General features: G+C 39.4%; 1 protein-coding gene across 1 annotated transcript; it reads left to right on the forward strand.

The window, feature by feature from the left end:
- Nucleotides 1-58: 58 nt before the first annotated feature.
- CENPN (centromere protein N) lies at nucleotides 59-17,829 on the forward strand. Its single transcript, XM_081118408.1, has 11 exons — nucleotides 59-152; nucleotides 2,827-3,007; nucleotides 5,238-5,283; nucleotides 7,504-7,563; nucleotides 7,865-7,941; nucleotides 12,289-12,465; nucleotides 14,013-14,114; nucleotides 15,548-15,611; nucleotides 16,112-16,224; nucleotides 17,107-17,233; nucleotides 17,593-17,829. Exons 2-11 carry the CDS (start codon nucleotides 2,837-2,839, stop codon nucleotides 17,673-17,675), a joined length of 1,020 nt encoding a protein of 339 aa, XP_080974534.1. The 5' UTR covers nucleotides 59-152; nucleotides 2,827-2,836; the 3' UTR covers nucleotides 17,676-17,829.
- Nucleotides 17,830-18,111: the final 282 nt, after the last annotated feature.

An 18,111-nucleotide genomic window follows, 5' to 3' on the forward strand; every position in this document is an offset into this window, starting at 1 on the left:
CACTCGGCCCCCCCTGCGCTAGAGGTACAGTCCAAAGTTTGGGCCCCCCCCCGTGGGCGGGGCTCAAGGGCGGTGGGAACTGCAATTGGTGGCTTTGAAGGCGCAGCGGGCGGGAACCGCGGCTGAGGAGTGAGGCGCTGGCGATGTGGAAGGTAAGGGAGCCCCTAAGGGCGTGGAATCGGGACCCGGAGGGCGGCGGGAGCCTTGAGGAACCCGCATCCCAAGGCTCTGGGGCGACTTTTTCGTGACTGCCATACGTCCTACTGGTTCGGGATTGACGCTGGGTCTCGGCCAGGGGCGGCGGGGCAGTGACTAGGTTGAGGCTTAGGAGAGGGCAGTGGCGCCTGGTCGTGACCTCACATCCGCCCGCGTTGGGGCGGGGCCTGCAGGAGCTGGCGTCTGCGCAGAGCCGCCCCCGAATTGTCACGTGACGGGCTACTCCACTTTCCCAGCCTTGCGTTGCCGCTTTACCCGGAGTTGGGCGTTTTGGTTTTTCAGTTAAACTTAGCTTCTGTCTTTTTTCATTCATGCAGCCTCTCGCGTTACTTCTTATGCTCCTTGTTGCAGCTCTTCAACGGTGTAGCTCTACAGGAAAGTTACTTGAATGGACTGTTCTTTTTGTCACGCGTTCATTCAACAAATATATCTTGAGCACCTTCTGTAACCCAGGCACTGAGGTGCTAAAATGCTAGGAAATAAAATTAGATCCTCACAGGGAATCAGAGTTTACTCAAGAATTTTCCAGCTTTGTTGGTGAGATTGAGTGCGCTCTTTCTACTAAAATTCTTTAGAATGGCATTCCACAGACTTTACCCGAAATTTAGAATCTTCTGAGGCCCTCTAAAATGCAGAATCTTAAGCCCTACTTGGTGACCCCACATCCCCAGTTTAAATAGATAGGGCGTAGGAATCTGCATTTTAGCAAGGCCCTCCCCCTCCTCCATTGTTTTTGATGTTTCACTGATTTAGTTGGACCCTAATCCTTCCCAGGTTACCCATCTCCTCAGGCACACCGCTTAGGGAAAATAATACTTCATTCCACAAGTATTTGTCATCTAGAGATATAACCATGAATAAGATGAACACAGTTTCTACCCTCGTGGAGCTCAATAAAATATTGTTAAGCAACACAGTAATCAATAAGCAAGATAATTTGAGATAGTTCTGTAAAGACAAGCAGTGGAAGGTGGGTAAATAACTCTAGATTGGATGGTCAGAATAAGCCTCCCTGAGAAACGTCTAAACTGAGACCAGAAATACAAGAGTTGCCCATGTGAGTATGTGCAGGAAGAATCTTCTAGGCAGGGGTCATTGCAGATGCAATAGACCTTGCTAGAAGAATCATTTTGTTTTAGAGGAACTAGAAGGCCAAGGTAGCTGGAGCTCAGAAAGCCAAGGAGATAGTGGTAGATGATGGGGACCGAGGCAAGATATCAAACAATGCAAGGCCTCGCAGACCATGGTGTCAGGATTTTAGTCTTGATGTTAAGGCAGTTTGCTTCTGTATCTGGACAAGGAAACAAATCAGGCCAAATTTTCATGAGACTGATTCTTTTCTCATGTTCTTAACTCAGTTATTTTTCTCTTTCTAAATAACTCGTAATAGTTCCTGTTTATTTTTATTTTAACTGTTGTTTTCAGTATCTTTTTAAAATACTGTCAACATCCATATCCTTTTGGAAGTAGTCAGTGGTAATAAATTATATGCAGTGTTCAACAAACACTTAAATGGTAGAAATAAATCACAGGATTCTTGGATACTCCTCTGTTTGTCTTTGGAAATCCTGTAGTTATAGTGGCAGCAGATGAGACTGACAGACTGACTTTGCCTCTTGTTTAAACACAAGCACCAAGGTCTGTACACTCTTTCCTAGAAGATAGGCTGTTAAAGGAATCTAAAGTCTGAGGATATCTTTGTTTAGAAATCATGCTTGCTTGCCTTTTTATGTTCTGTATTTTGAGAGAGAGATACCCATTAGTGTTCCCCAAATGAGGTAACAGAGTTGAGATCAGCTGTCACCCTTGGCCTACAGTTTCTGCTCTGAAGAAGGTAATAATAGGGCTCAGAATCCCCTTCCCTATGCCACAGCTCTAAGAGAGCCACTAAGTTATGTCTGGAAGATCATTACCCTGTCTGTTGCTGAGGGAACTACACCAGATTTGGGGCTCAAGACCTTTTGGGCAGTTGAAGCATCTCGCCTTCAGGCATGGGGCAGGAAAAGTGAAGTAATAGTTTTATGTTAATTGGCAGTGCATTAAAGGAGAAACTGCAATCCTCTCTACCTCCAGCTTTTACTGTGTCTTGTAAGCTCATAAATCCAGCTGTTTATTCAGTTTCTCCACTTTAAGGTTACAATTAACCTTAAAATTTACATGTTCAAGGCAGAATTCTTGAGCTTTCCTCTGCCTTCTCATTGCCCCCATTAGTATTCCCCATTTGGGTGTTTGACCTACAAATCAAAATCCCAGCTAAAAATATGATGCTGGAAAAAATTCACTGTTAAGTTAAACTTCTGTGCTTGGTTGATTTTTTTTTTATTTTTTATTCCTCACCTGAGGATATTTTTCCACTGATTTACTGAGAGTGAAAGGGAGGGAGGGGAAGAGAGAGAGAAACATCGATGTGAGAGAGACACACATCAACCAGTTGCTTCCTGCACGAGCGCCAAGGAGGACAGGGAGTCAACTGCAATCTAAGTATGTGCCCTTGAGCCGGACTCAAACCCACGACCTGTCCATCCTTGGGCCAACACCCTAACCACTTAGCCACACCAGCTAGAGCTGTGCTTGGTAATATTTTGTTGTGCTGTTTTTGTTTTATTAAAGTGCCAAAGAAATGGATGAAGTTGTTGCTGAGTTTATCAAGAGGACCATCTTGAAAATCCCAGTGAATGAAATGATGACAATCCTAAAAGCCTGGGATTTTTTATCTGAAGATCAACTGCAGACTATAAACTTCCGGAAGAGAAAGGAATCTGTTGTTCATGACTTGGTTCTGCTTTGTGAGGTAATAATGTTCAAAATGATTAACCCTGGCCCAGCTGGTGTGGCTCAGCGGTTGAGCATCAGCCTATGATCCAAGAGATCGAGGTTCGATTCCCGGTCAGGGCACCTGCCCGGGTTGCGGGCTCAGTCCCTGGTAGGGGTGGTGCAGGAGGCGGCCAATCAATGACTCATCATTGATGTTTCTATCTCTCTCTCCCCCCCTTCCTCTCTCTGAAATCAATAAAGATACATATTTTTTTAAAAAAGATTAACCCTGAACATCATGCTACCCACTTTGGTTTTTTCTTTCTTTCCTTAGTCCAAAAGAGACTTAAGGCAGCTGCTAAGGTATGAAGTGATGAGGCTATGTACTACTATAATGGAGAAGACACTAATTTTTAATTGGTTTTTCAACTTAACAAAACTGCTTACAAATCACTAAGAAAAAAAGTGAATACCATGGGGGAGAAAAAAGAAAAGATAACCAATACAAGTTAAAGTAATGAGCAGTATTCTTTTTTTACCTGTCAGATTGTCAAAGATGAAAAGATAATACTCAGATGTATTGGTCAAGTTGTGCAGAAAGAGACACTCTTTCACATGTGTTTATTGTTTGCTTTTTGTTTTAAAATGATTTCAGACTTTCAGGAAAGTTGCTACTACAAAGAACTCCCATTCCCTTGTTCACTTTTTTTTAAAGAACAGTTTATTGATTTTGACTTTTAGAGAGAGAAGAAGGGAGAGGGAGAGGGGGAAAGAGAGAGAGAGGATCATTGATATGAGAGCATGACATTGATTGGCGGCTGTCTCCTATATGCCCCCTACTGGAAGCCCCAAAACTCAGGCATGTGCCCCATCTGGGAATCCAACCCATACCTTTTAGTGCACAGGATGACACCTGACCAAGTGAGCCACATCAGCCAGGGCCCTTAAGTCACTTTTTTTTATCTTTTTAAATTTTTTTAATCTATTATAATTACTTGTTTTAATCCTCACTGAAGGATATTTTTTTCATTGCTTTTCAGAGAGAGTGGAAGGGGGAGAGAGCGAGAGAGACACCGATGTGAGAGAGACACATCAATTGGTTGCCTCCCGCACGCACCTCAGCAGGCTGGGAATTGAGCCTACAACCAAGGTATGTGCCCTTGGCCGGAATCTAACCCAAGACCCTTCAGTCCGCAGGCCAACGCTCTCACCACTGAGCAAAACCAGCTAGGGCCCTTTATTCACTTTTAAATAAATATACTTTATGGCCCAATAATTCTACTTCTGGAAATTTATGTGGAAAGACCATAAAAAATAAAGATAGATATGTAAATATAATTATTAAACATTTACATATATATAGTTATAAACATGTAAATACTGATATATAAATAAAAATGTTCACTAGTATTGTTTAAAAAAAAATTGCAGACAACTATACATAGAAGATCAGCTAAATAATGATACATCCACATAAAATATTCTTCAGCCATTAAAAAGAATAACCTAGAGCCTGGCTGTTGTGGCTCAGCAGTTGAGCATCTATCTATGATCCAGGAGATCATGGTTCTATTCCCACATGCGTGAGCTTTGGGCTCAATCCCAGTAGGGGGCGTGCAGGCGGCAGCCCATTAGTGACTGTCGTTATTGATGTTTCTATCTCTCTCTCCCACTCCCTTCCTCTCTCTGAAATCAATACAGATATATTAAAAAAAGAAAAAGAAGAATAAACTGGATCTTTGTGTACACACTGAAAGAAACCATGTGCTATGCATGCATATAAATGTGTATGTATAGAACAGTGGTTCTCAGCTGGGATGATTTTGTCTTCTGGAGGACACACTGTCTGGAGACATTTTTGGTTGTCAAAACTGGGAGTGGGGTGCTACTGGCTTCCAGTGGATAGAGGCCAGGAATGCTCCTTAACATCCTACGAGAACTCTCCAAACATGGGATTATCTAACTCAAAATGTTAGTAGTGCCTAGTTAAGAAACCCTGTTATAGAGGAAGTCCAGAAGGACAAAACAAAAAATTGAAAGTGATAAATGAGGAGTAGATTGTGGGAGAACAATTGTGAGTACCTATACTAAACATTAATCAGAAGACATATTTATTCCTCAATGGGAGAGCATAGATCAGAGACAGGTTGTCAGTAAGATATTGAGAAGGTACTCTTACTCTGTTCCAAGCAATTCTAAAACATGCTGTAAATGGGGTAGAATCAAACCTACAGCCATGCATACTGAATATTTTACCTCTCTTTCAGGAGAAGCATGCGAGTGTCAGTGACGCTGCCGTTTTAGACATCATTTGTAAGTTCTGGTGACTTGTATTTACATTTAATCAATCCAGTTTCATCAGGGAGGCAATTTTGTATGTACGGGCTTAGATTCTAGAGTCAAGTTGACCTGGTATGTGAAATCTCTCACTTGCCAGTCTTGTGCCCTTTGTCAAATCACATTACCTTTCTAGGCCTCAGACTTCTACTAAGTAAAATGGAAATAATAATAGCACCTATTAGTATAATAATATTACAGTATAGCACAGGATCATTGTGAGGGTTAAATAAGATAATGCTTGAAAGGCTCTTAGCACAGTAACTGGCATATAATAAGCACATAGTGAATATCTGTTAGGCTTTATATTATTAACAATTGAAAATATATTTCTGAAAATTTGTTCTTGTTATAGTGCACCTTGTAAGGAATGTAAGGATTAAAACTGACTGGACTTTGCACATGGTGTGGTGTAGGGGGACTGAGTGGGAGGAGCACACATGGCTGCAGAGTCTATAGGTGCAACTAGAAAGAAAGTATAGCCCCTTGCTAAGATAGGAAACACTAGAGGTAGACCAAATTTGTCACAAAGATCATGGATTAGTCTAGGACGTGTTCTATTTGAGGAAATGTCTTCATGTGTATTTAAGTTTTACCACTTATCATCATGAACTTTGTGTGATTGTTTAATGGAATCATTAACAACCAAAAATTTTAATTTCTATTATTAATATAACAACCTTATTCAGAGATCAGTTAGCAGGCCATTCAACTCTGAAACACAGAACCAAGAAGAGAATACCAGAAAAGAACAAAAACCCATCAGATGCTGTCTCTTGGGCAGGCATCACGTTGTGCCAGATTACACCTGTTTTAGACAAAATTTAGGGAATCAAGAATTGTCAGGCCATTGCCGTAAATGAGGTGAGAGGGAGAGATGGGGCCACCACAGTACCAAATAAAGAAAAAAGAAGACCCTAAACTATAGGAACGACAAGACAGTACAACAAACACAGCAAGTTGATGCCCTTGAGTGTTGGAGCCAGCAGCCCCTTTTTATGGGGTCGTCCTAGGTGCAGAGACACAGGGATGCAGACAGAGGTCAGTGCAGGGACAGTAAATCCTGGCTGATAATGTGGTGGGATTGAATTTAATAACTTCCTAGGTCCATTTTTACTCCAAGACACTCCTTTATTTTATTTTATTTTTTTAATTGTTCAAAATATTACAGATGTCCCCTTTTTTCCCCATTGACCCTCCTCCCCTCCCCAGTCCCTCACCACACCATTGTCTGTGTCCTTGGGTTATGCATATATGCATATAGATTCTTTGGTTAATCTCTCCCCACCCACCCTCCCACCCCCACCTTCCCTCTGAGATTCAGCAGTCTGATCCATGCTTCCATGTCGCTGAATATATTTTGTTCATCAGTTTATTATGTTCTTTAGATTCCACATAAAAGTGAGATCATGTGATATTTGTCTTTCTCTGCTGGCTTATTTTGCTTAGCATAACATTTTCCAGATCCATCCATACTGTCCCAAAGGGTACTCTGAGACACTCTTAAGTTTGTAACTTCTGAAGGGTGTCTTCTATATCGTACATTTGTTCATTCAAATATATACGTAGTGCTGATTTCATGCCAGCCAGTGTCTAGACACTGGGAATACAACAGTGAACAAGACAAAGTCCTATATTCCACAGGATTCTACACAAGCAGTATACAGATGACCATCTAAATATATGATGTGATGTCAGATAGTGGTAACTGCTATGAAGGAAACTAAAGCAGGGCAGGATGGGGAATCAGTTTAGGTAGGGTGGTCAGGGTAGTCCACTTCATAGGTGGCATTTTAGTAGAGACTAGATGAGGTGTGGGAATGAGTTGTGCAACAAGCTAGGAGAAGAATGGTCCAGACAAAGGAACAGCCAGCCAGTGCACACGCCAGTTACGGGGAGCATGTTATTCCTGTTATACTCAACAAATGCGGCATTCTGTGTGGAAACAGAATAAATGATCTGACTTAAGAGTAAATGCTAAAGCTCTGCTAGACTGAGTAATTCTTTATGATGTGTTTTATTTGTCTGGAGTATATTTAATACATGTAAAATTTATATTTGAATAAAAATGTATAACCGAACTTGTAAATTACTATTATTTTCTCCACCTTCATGTTGTTAAAAATATGTATTCATAAGCACATTACTTAAAAGTTCTATGATGTAATAGTAAGAAGTTCTTCCTCCCTCTCTCAGATACTCAATTTCATCGACACCAGAAAGTTTGGGATGTTTTTCAGATGACTAAAGAACCAGGTAACATTTTCCCTTTTAAAAGTGAACATTTATATTTGATATTTTGGCAATTTAAAAATGAATAGCAGTATGTTCCTCTGAAATCTGTTTCCTTTCAAAATGAGGTGATTATTACTCATTTACCGGAAAATGAAATATATACTTGGTGATGCTGTGTCAGTACCAGCAGCATTTGTGTGATTAGGTCATTATTGCTTTTTGAGGTTATGCAAAATGCTCACCTCAGGGTCTTTGCAAGTGTACTTATTAAAGACATTGTAGCTCCCTTAATTTTTCTTTATTTTTCTTTTCACTTTTACAGGTGAAGACATTGACCTTTTTGATATGAAACAATTCAAAAGTTCATTTAAGAAAATTCTTCAGAGAGCATTAAAAAATGTAAGAATAAAATCTTTCTGAATGTCCATGACATTCAATTTCATGGAATCTGTGCACTTAAAATTTGCTAGTACTTTTTTTTATTTTTAAGAATTTCAATTAGTAATATTCCATACTATTCTAGTCCATAACAAAGACAAACTTTTTATTATGAAAACTTTCCTTTTCCCTCACTTCTCACTTCAAGGGCAAATGCTTCTTTCTCAAGAGCAGCCCCATCCAATAAAACTCTGTGATGATGGAAATGTCCTTTATTGGCACTGTCCAGTATATTAGCTAATAGCCACATTGGCTGCTGAGCACTTGAAATGTGGCTAGTGTGACTGAAGAACTAAAATATTGATCTTATTTTAGTTAAATAGCCATGGGTGCCTATTGGCTCTTGTATGGGTCAGTGTAGCTTGAGAGCATCCACAGAATTTTACTGCCATTCCATTTCCACAAGCAACACCTTACTATCTTTAAAAAAAATATATGTGTGTGTATACACACACATATATACGTCTTTATTGATTTCAGAGAGAGGAAAGGAGGAGAGAGAGATAGAAACATCAATGATGAGAGAGTCATTGATCGGCTGCCTCCTGCACGCCCCCACTGTGGATCAAGCCCACAACCCGGGCATGTGCCCTGACCAGGAATCGAACCTCCTGGCCTGATCCATCGAACCATCTCCTGGATCATAGGTCGATGCTCAACTTTTGAGCCACACTGGCCAGGCAGTGTCCCTTTTTTTTCATACACAAATTCCTTAATCTGTCTTTCCATCTCTTTACCTCATCTTTTGTAACTTGTCATTCTTTCTACATATCCAGTTGTCACTGAACATATTTTCTCCTTTCTTATAATGACCTTTCTATGTGTACTTTGAATCCACCTCCTACATCCTCATAGGGCCTGCATGCTTGGTTTTTCTCTATTCTTTCACATTCTCAACCTCTTCATCTACTGATGCCTGCTCTACCGCTTATAAACATGCCTAAATCTCAGAAAAGTACATCCATTGTCCATGCTCATCCTTAAGCATAAAACTCTTTGGGGGAAATATTTCTTGCTCCTGACGTGTCCCTCAGGTCTCAGAAGAAGTCCCTTCACCACCACCCCTTCACCTTTTTCCAGCAGAGCACTGACTTAACCTGAGTGAGAGCAGCTGCTTGCAAGGGACACCTATTCTGGTCTCTTGCTCCAGGACTGGCTCTGCCCCTGTGAGGGAGGTCACCCAGAGTGATTCTGCCGATCGCCACATGGGCAACTCTGGCTCACTCTGGGTTTTATTGTCCAGAGGGCCACTTGCCTGCAGATATGAGCATATCAGTAGTTTCTTTGTAATACAAGTTATATGTTTGCCTCCACCTGCCAACTCTTTTGCCTTATTTCTTAGTTGTTCCAGAAGGATAGAGAAGAGGGGTGTTATTTATCCCTTCAAAGACCTCCCCAAAAAGACCTTTCGAAAGGGTAATCCCTTTTGTCAATTGACTGAGGATTCCCAGCTTGTCTTTAATTTCCTCCTCCTAACTTAACCAGCGACTGGATAACCCCACTTTCCCAAAGGCTGATGATGGTGATGTCATGCCAAGTAGCATCTCCTGGTACTTAGGATTGAAGAGTGACTCACCTGCTGCTCTAGGACAGGCATCTTAACCCTTTTTGTGCCAAGGACCCCTTTCGCCATTAGTGAAGCTTATGGGCCATTTCTGGGAAGAGTGTTTTTAAATGCTATAAAATAAAATACGTAGAATTACAAGGGAAACCAATTACATTAAATTAACATACAGTTATTAATGTATTAAAATTCTAAATTGTGATATAGTAATGCATGTGCTTCTTTTTTAACATAAATAATCTCATGGTGGGTCTACAAACAACTAGTTTCAAGGTAGTAATGGGTGTAAATACTATTTTTGAGGTATCTGCAACAATTGTAATGTGATAAAAAATATTTGGAATTTCTGTGAACAACAAAGTAACCGATCCTAAAATTCTTTTGTTTCCTACCTTCACAGTTGAAGGAGATGATAAATTTCAGTTGAAATTCGTGCAAATAAAAATGTCATTTTTTTCTCCCACCAAGTTCATAGATGCCCTGAATTCTAACTATGTACTTTAGGTTAAGAACTTCTGCTCTTGAATTAATTGGGTATAGAAGGTGGTGTGAGAAGGCACAGGGAGGCAATGGATGGAGCCTGTGGTTCAGGGATCCAGTCCAGAGCCTGAGAGAGAGATAGAGAGAGAGAGAGAGAGAGAGGTAAAACTATTCAAAATACAAAGTTCTTGGAAAACTTACAAAGAAGAGACAAACAAAAAATGTTTCAATTGTAAAAAGCACATTTACTCGTTTTTATGCCTGTATATGCATGTGTAATATGGATAGTCTGTATTAAATATGTGGTAATTCTGTGTGTTCTAAGCTTTATTTGAGTCTCAACACTAAACTTTTTTTACTATGTTCAGTAGCTTGCGGGTGGTAGCCAGTAACTGACAGTTTAGGGGTATGGTCCCAGGTTAGCCAAACCACTGAGGAACCTTGGTGGGATTAGTTACCTGGTTAAGCTTGAGCATTATTAATCTGAGCTATCATTTGTAAAAAGTGCTTTATCCCACTATTGCCAGGCGATATCTATTGCAATAGTTTCTTTGGAAAATAATAGAGCCTGCATTTGGGCCCCACCTCTTCAGGTATCTGAGTATCTTACTGTAAGAATGGGAGACGGAACACCTGAAAGCCAGCCGGGTCAGCGTTATACTGACTCTGTGGACATCCTTTTCTCTTAGCCCATTGATTTTTGTTAACCATTTTGGATCGTAGACCCTCCTGAAAATTTTGATAAGCGATACAGTGCCTCTCCAGGAAAGCATACACTTAGACATATACACATGACCGTGCATCCAATTCAGGGAGGTCACAGGCCTCTTTGAGCCCCTCCATCAGCCCTCACTTAAAAGGTTGTCATTCTAGTTCTGGCCGGTATGGCTCAATGGTTAGAGCATCGGCCAGTGCACAGAAGGTCGTGGGTTCGATTTCTGGTCAAGGGCACATACCTGGGTTGCGGGTTCGCTCCCCGCCCCCGCCCCTCCCCCCCCAGTCTGGGTGGCTGGGGAAGGCAACAAGTCAGTGTGTCTTTCTCACATCAGTGTTTCTCTCTCTCCCCCCACCTCTCTCTCTGTCCTTCTTTCCCTCCCTCCCTCCCTTCCACTCTCTGAAAAGCAATGGAAAAAATATCCTCAGGTGAGGTTTAACAAAAATAAAAATGTTTTTAAAATAAAGACAAGGCTCTCATTCTGGGCTAGAGAGACTACCTGAATATGTTGAGTGCTACCAGTTTTCCCCCTCTAGTTAAAGTGTGCCGTCTATATACTTTATTCAGTCTTGATTTTACAGGTGTTTTTGCTTTGGTAATGTGACACAAAGAAGCTATTCAGAATAAGACCCTATCTTCCATTCAAGGCAGTAGTGGTCCCCCTGTTGGGGCTAATTGCTCTGCTGCGCACTCAGTGAAGGCCAGACAGCTGTGCAACCTCTCTGCCTGGGACTGGGAAGGGTTCCTTGTCTGATGCACCAAGGAAATTTGGAAAAGCAGGCAAATAAAGAGTGGACAGAGTCAAAGTGACTGCCTTCTTAATGCCAGCAGCCACTTTACAACCTGCTTTACTGAAGTAAGATACAGGAGGGAGGAAATAAAGGGACATGGGCCAGCCAAGTACACCTGTCTCAAATGCCTCCTTTGCAGGATCTGAGCTCTAAGAGGGAGCTAATCCAAAGTAGGCTACTGAATTCCAGACCAACTGGTAATCATATTTAAACATTTAGAAACGTCTACATTTTATCCATGAAATGGAAACCAAGTAGAATTTTCTATATTCTCACCACATAACTTTTCTTTAATTTTTAGCATCTCAACTAAATGCATAAAAGCATTAAGATTAGTATATTTTTAAGCCTATTACACGTAAAAATGTTACTATTAAGTTTACAGTGCATGCTGGGTCTATGCTCCATGCTAAAAAGGCTCCATTTTATAACAAATAGATCATTTGTAAGGCTGCCTTACTTCATAAACTCTTACAGATAGAGAGGAACAGTTTTTCAGGACAGGCCCAGGAAATTACTGACAAATTTTTATATCACCCTGATTGTAGGTTTTTTAAATTTTCTTCTTCCAAAAGACTGCAAAGCATATATATGTCTACAAAACAACCACAAAATATTTTCTCAAAGATTCCCAAAACACTAATGAAACGTAGAAGAAAAGACTGGAAGATTACAGTGAAATCCGTCACCCTTAGAAAGCACATGTTGTTGGTGCCACAAGATTTTAATAAGGAAACTTAAATATTTTTTTTAATAAGGTCTCGGTCACCTTCAGAGATGCAGAAGAGAATGCAGTATGGATTCGAATTGCCTGGGGGACACAATATAAAAAGCCAAACCAGTACAAACCTACTTACGTGGTGTATCATTCCCAGACTCCATATGCCTTCGTTTCTTCCTCCCGGCTGAGGAGCAGTATTCCCCTTCTGGGTCAGGTACGGAACCAATTACTAGAGCTATAATATTTTATTATCCTCTCTCAGAGGCCCATGTGGGTTTAAGCATTGTATGTAAAATGCCACATGTAATTCTTGATTTCCTAAAATAGGGAAGTGTGGCTCTTCTGCAAATGGGAAAGCAGCATAAGCATTGGTTTGGAGCTTTTCATTATTGTCTTTTAATCTAGAAGTAATGCATGTTTAATGTAAAAATTCCACCAACACACAAGTCTCTAAATCAACAGTCCTTTTAAACTTGATACTCTTTTTCCCAGTCCCAGTTACCCAAGATAACTACTGTTAACAATTTTGTTATTTGCTTTCAGAAGATGTTTTATTATAAAAACCATAGTAGCATAGCATGTATCATTGGTGTGTGTGTTTTTAACATTTCCATGTAGTTCCATATCATATACCTCACTACTTTTTTGTGACTGCATAATTTGCCTATTAATGAACGTTATTTTCATTTGTAATATTTTCCCCACATTCTGTACACATGACTGCTTTAACATAAGAAGGAGCCTCTCTATTCAGAGCTTGCTGCTTGTTACAGCTCTGGCTTCCTAGCAGCTTTCCCCAGAATAAGCCATCCCTACCTAGACCTGGCGGCGGCTGCTGCTTCCACTCTCTATTAATATTCACAACTACAGTGGCACCTCAGTTGGTTCCAGAGCTGCCACTTGAGCTGGTTGTAGGTGAGCAGCTCCACCATCCTGGCTACGTCATCTCTAATGCTAAGTGGAACGTGCACTCCAGAGTGTGGATCTAAGAGCTAGAGGATACTGGTGGGTGGACTTGCTTGTCATTTAAATTCCTTGGCTGTTTACTGAAGTGGCAGAAGGATTTCTACTGCTGCTCACTTCTACTTCCCTTTAGCACTTCACTCTGCTTCTTTACATTTGGGATCTCTTCCCCATAACAGATAGTGGTCGCTCAGCCACTTATAGCCAGATGAGTCCACCCTGCCACAGCTGGTTTAAACTTTACCCCAAAAGCTAGTGTTTATTGTCATTGTGTATCTTAAGGCAAACTTACCTCTACTCTCTAGTGCCAGGTAAATATTATTAATTCTGTTTTAGCCTCCTAATTTGTTTCCCCAGATAATGGGAAGCTTTTATAAACTGCACTTAATATGTACTTTTTTCTTCAATATTTGTCCTAAAGCATACATATTTGCATTTTTGTGTGGCAGTATCATTATAGTATTATTAGATGACTGGTATTCTAAAATGGTAACATGTGAGTATTCATTGTTTATTCCTAAATCTGAACTTAATTTATTAAAACTCCTAACTTTAAATAGGATCGCATTCCTAAAAATGGTACAGAAGACTTTGTATTTATGAGAATTTTAATGCCATTAACCTTTTTCTGTTTTTTAAGCTGAGTAACAGGACATGAGATTACATTTTCCTGGATTTCTTTTTACTCTTAAGTGGAAACTATTCACTTACTGCAACTGCTAATTTTACTTTAACAAATATTATAAATGTAGGAATAGACACAGTAATCCTAATATTCTTGCTCATTTTCACTTCCAGGCACTGACAATTGCTAGCAAACACCATCGGATTGTGAAAATGGACTTCAGAAGCCGATATCTGGACTCTCTTAAGGCTATTGTTTTTAAACAGTATAATCAGGTGAGCCAGTTAGTGACTATTTAAAATTAAGTGTCCATTTTCTCTTTACCCCTGAGTTAGAAGCCACTGAGCAAGTGGGAAAATCCACCTCCAACAAAAGAAGATCACTTCAGGTATTATTGAAGTCGAGAAAGCTTTCAGTTAGTTAACATGAAAGGAAACAAAATAATGCCTCACTATCATCTTTTGATAATCGTATTGTGTTTTTTACTGCTCATTAGTCATTGGAGTCTATGTTATAGATCCCAGTTTCCAGGTCAGCTATTCCCATTAGAATTTATTTTCTCTTTAGAATAACTTAGCATTCCCTTTTCAAGATAATTACAAAAAATTAATTCTACTTCTCTCCTATTATGCAAATGACAAGTAGAATTAATTTTTTGTCCCATCAGTCAAGCAGGTGATACAGGGGTTCAAAGTAAAAGAAAAGCATTGGCTTATTAAGTCCCACAATTTATTTATTTATAAAAATTTTTAAATGCATCATTTCCTTTTAATGATAAGAACAGAGCTGGCCTTACTCACGGACTCGGGGTTATTTGCTCCTCTGCATGGCATCTGTGTGCTCATATGGTCAGACTCCTATAGGATGATTGTCAGTGCTCTGTGTATAGCTTTGAGCTCTTAGATATATTATTATACAGGGTGGGGCAAAAGTAGGTTTACTTGGAAAACAAGTACCATCTTTATCTGTATGGAAAATAATACAATAATAATACAAGAATAAACTCCGTGTTTTGTGTACTCAATTGAAAACCTACTTTTGCCCACCCTATACTTATGTATTTCATCTGTTCTAAAAAGAAAGAAGTGATAGCTCTGTGGGCTACTCTAAGGGACAAAAATCTAACTTTAAGAAGTTATATAATGATTTTTCTCCCATAGCAGGCCCCTCCCCTCTTACCCATCACCCTCCCATCAAATTGATATTAACTGTTTTGCACTGACTGTTGCATTCCTAGGAAAATACACATTGTCAAATACTATAAAAACAGTGGCTTTAGTGGGGGAAAGTCAGAGAAGGGATTTGAGAAATTCAGACTTCCAATAGGGAAAGATATTTTTCCAAAAGGAATCTCAGTGCGTTCTTTAAGGTTATAAAGATATAGCATAAAGCTGAAACATGACACTGCAAATTCTCCCTTGATTTCTCTAGCTTTTGCACTCATTATATATTTTTTCCAGATCCATTTATAATAACAAAGTACAGAGCTCCTCAGGTAAAACAGCCATGTTGCTGGCCCCAGCAGTCTCTGCCAATATCCTGCTCTAGGAGAAATGCTCAACTCAGCCTGGACACAGCCTCAGTCTCTTCTTGTTGGAAAAAATAAAGATAAAATTAGACATACTTTTATGTACTAAAACCAATTAATAGCTGCATTTTCAGGTGTAAAAATCAGGAAAACATTCACTTTTTTTCTTCTTTTCCATAGACTTTTGAAACTCACAACGCTACTACACCTCTACAAGAAAGAAGCCTTGGGCTAGATATAAATAGTATGTGTGTTTTAAAATAAAAACTGAAATTTGGAAGTACACTCTTAAAAATGAAAATTTTCCTATCTCTTAGGGATGAGTTGGCAGTGAAGTGAAGTGGTATAGCCATTCTGAAACACTTTTATAACTTTCCGATGGCATAGGAACTGCCGTTGATTTCATATTAAATAAAGCAAGATAGAAAATTGTGTGTATTTTATAATCCCAGTTTAAAAAATACACTTCTTTTTATTCACTGAAAAAGGGGCTAGACAGGAATATATTAAAATGTTAACAGTACTTATTTCTGTGTGGTAGAATTATGGGTGGTTTTTATTTTCTTTTTTATCAGCACACACTTTCCAATTTTCCCACAGTAAATTATTACAATCAAGAGAAGAAACAGTAAACATTATCTTTAAATTACACAAGCAAGTCGAAAGGTTAGGATTGAAGGGAGGATACTTGAAGGATGAAGTAGACTCCTAACAGCTGCTGTATTTGAAATCTCCCACCTGTAGTGGACTCGAGGATTATTCATGAAAACAGAATAGAAAAAGACAGAATCCAAAGAGCAACTCAGGAATGCTTCGGAGACTGTCCCCAGCCAAGACTGGAATTCGCACAGTACAAGGTAGGGCTTGGCTGTAAACTGTCTACAGGTATCAATATTTTTTAAAAGAACAAAACCTTTAAGTGAAAATGGTTCAAGAAACTGTTTTTTATTCATTTGCCGCCTTAATTTTGTATAATTGATGAGTTAAAATAGACTTCCCTATCATATGTAGTAAGTTCCTCTATTAGTAAAGAAGAACGTTGGAGATTTTGAATTTGCCTTTTCTTTTCATCTTTCCAAGTAGTAATCCTTGGATATTTGGTGATATTATTAATTTTTTTATGTGTGGTAATGTTATGGGAGTGAAAAGGGGCCCTTTTTAGATGTTCGGATACATACTGAAATCTTTACAGATGGAATACTATGGTGTCTCTGGCTTTGCTTCCGAATAATCCAGTGGGGGTGGGTTGTAGGGAATGGGAGATGGGGTAGTAAATGGAAAAATACTGACCATTAGTTGATCAGTTTCAGCTGGGCGATGTGCACATGGGACTTGTTATGCTGTGCTCCTTACTTTTATATGTTTTTTTAAGTCTTCTGTAATGAGAAGTAAAAAAGAAACCCTGGTAGTGATTCAAAAGACATGACATTTTTATATTGAAATAGGTTACAAAAGATAGTGCTAATTTTCCATTAAGAATTCAAAAAAGGGCACCTGTGGGTGGAACTGACATCAAGGTCTCCTGTTTGTCGAGCACTGTGCACACTTGTCATTTCGTGTGTGCTATCCTTTGACCTGCTGGCTGCCCTCTACATTTGCAGTTAGCAAATTTATGCTTCCCCCACTCATTAATCCCTATATTTCTTGATGATTATAATTAATGAGTAATCCAATTCTGTTATATTTTGCCATTCCAACCAAAGTATTTAATAGTCATTTATAAATATACTTGTTGACAGCTTGAAACGAAATTCAAAAGTGACTTAAATAGAGGCATCTTGGCTGAAAGAAAAGAACCCCTCCGGTGCCTAGTAAAGTTCTCTAGTCCGAATCTTCTGGATGCATTGAAATCCTTAGCACCAGCAGGTAAGTAGTTTACTTTGCAAGCTAGAAGAATTAACAACATACTACATTCACTTCATGGCTAGCTGGATAGCTTCTGTCTAAAAAATTGTGTTTTAGACATGAACCCTTAATATTGACAATTTAGAAATGTTCAATATAATTGTTGGGAGTGATTCTTTCCGCTTCCTCTTTGCTAATTTTACCTTTGAGCTTTCTCATAGCCAGTCTGGTATCCCATTGTGCCCTCTATTGCATATTCTGCTTCTGCACTTAATGGGGGTCCATAATCCACACTCTAATCTTGCCCATTTTTAAACTGACTCAAATCTTTGCCCTGTGATTATTTTCATTTTCTCTTCTTTTTCTTTTTTTAATTTCAGGTATTGCAGATGCTCCACTTTCTCCATTGCTCACTTGCATACCCCAAAAGAGAATGAATTATTTTAAAATTAAAGACAAATAAGATGTATATGGTTTTGTAAGCATCGCATCTCCCTGACTATATTACATAAACATTTCACTTCATGGCTAGCTGGATGGCTTCTGTCCAAAAACTTGTTTTTTAAATATGAACCCTTAATATTGTGAACCCTGAATATTAAAAATGTTCAATATAATTGTTGGGAATGATTCTTTCCTCTTCCACTGGGTGCTCCCTCTCCCCCATATCCTGCAAAGCATAGCAATTGTGGGCCTTTAAGAAGTGACAGGATGTCACTTTTTCTCACACTTGTCTCTCTGTCCTAGAGAGGTCTGGTTCCAATTGCTGGTTTTCAGGAATTTTCTCTTAAGCTTTGGATCACATAAAGAAGCACCAAGAAACTACCCAATTCAAAACTTCCTAGAGAATCATAAAATTGGTGCATTCATAGGGTAGACTTGGGTCTATTAAGTTATTG

Source organism: Miniopterus schreibersii (assembly GCF_964146895.1).
Source record: "Miniopterus schreibersii genome assembly, chromosome: 18".
Classification (NCBI taxonomy): Eukaryota; Metazoa; Chordata; class Mammalia; order Chiroptera; family Miniopteridae; genus Miniopterus; species Miniopterus schreibersii.

What these genes read in the sequence shown, in the direction of transcription:
- CENPN (XM_081118408.1), top strand. Translation starts at nt 2,837, where the DNA reads ATGGATGAAGTTGTTGCTGAGTTTATCAAGAGGACCATCTTGAAAATC. An exon ending in TCAGATGACTAAAGAACCAG is followed by an intron (nt 7,564 to 7,864) that starts GTAACATTTTCC and finishes TCACTTTTACAG; the next exon opens with GTGAAGACATTGACCTTTTT. An exon ending in GTATTCCCCTTCTGGGTCAG is followed by an intron (nt 12,466 to 14,012) that starts GTACGGAACCAA and finishes TTTCACTTCCAG; the next exon opens with GCACTGACAATTGCTAGCAA.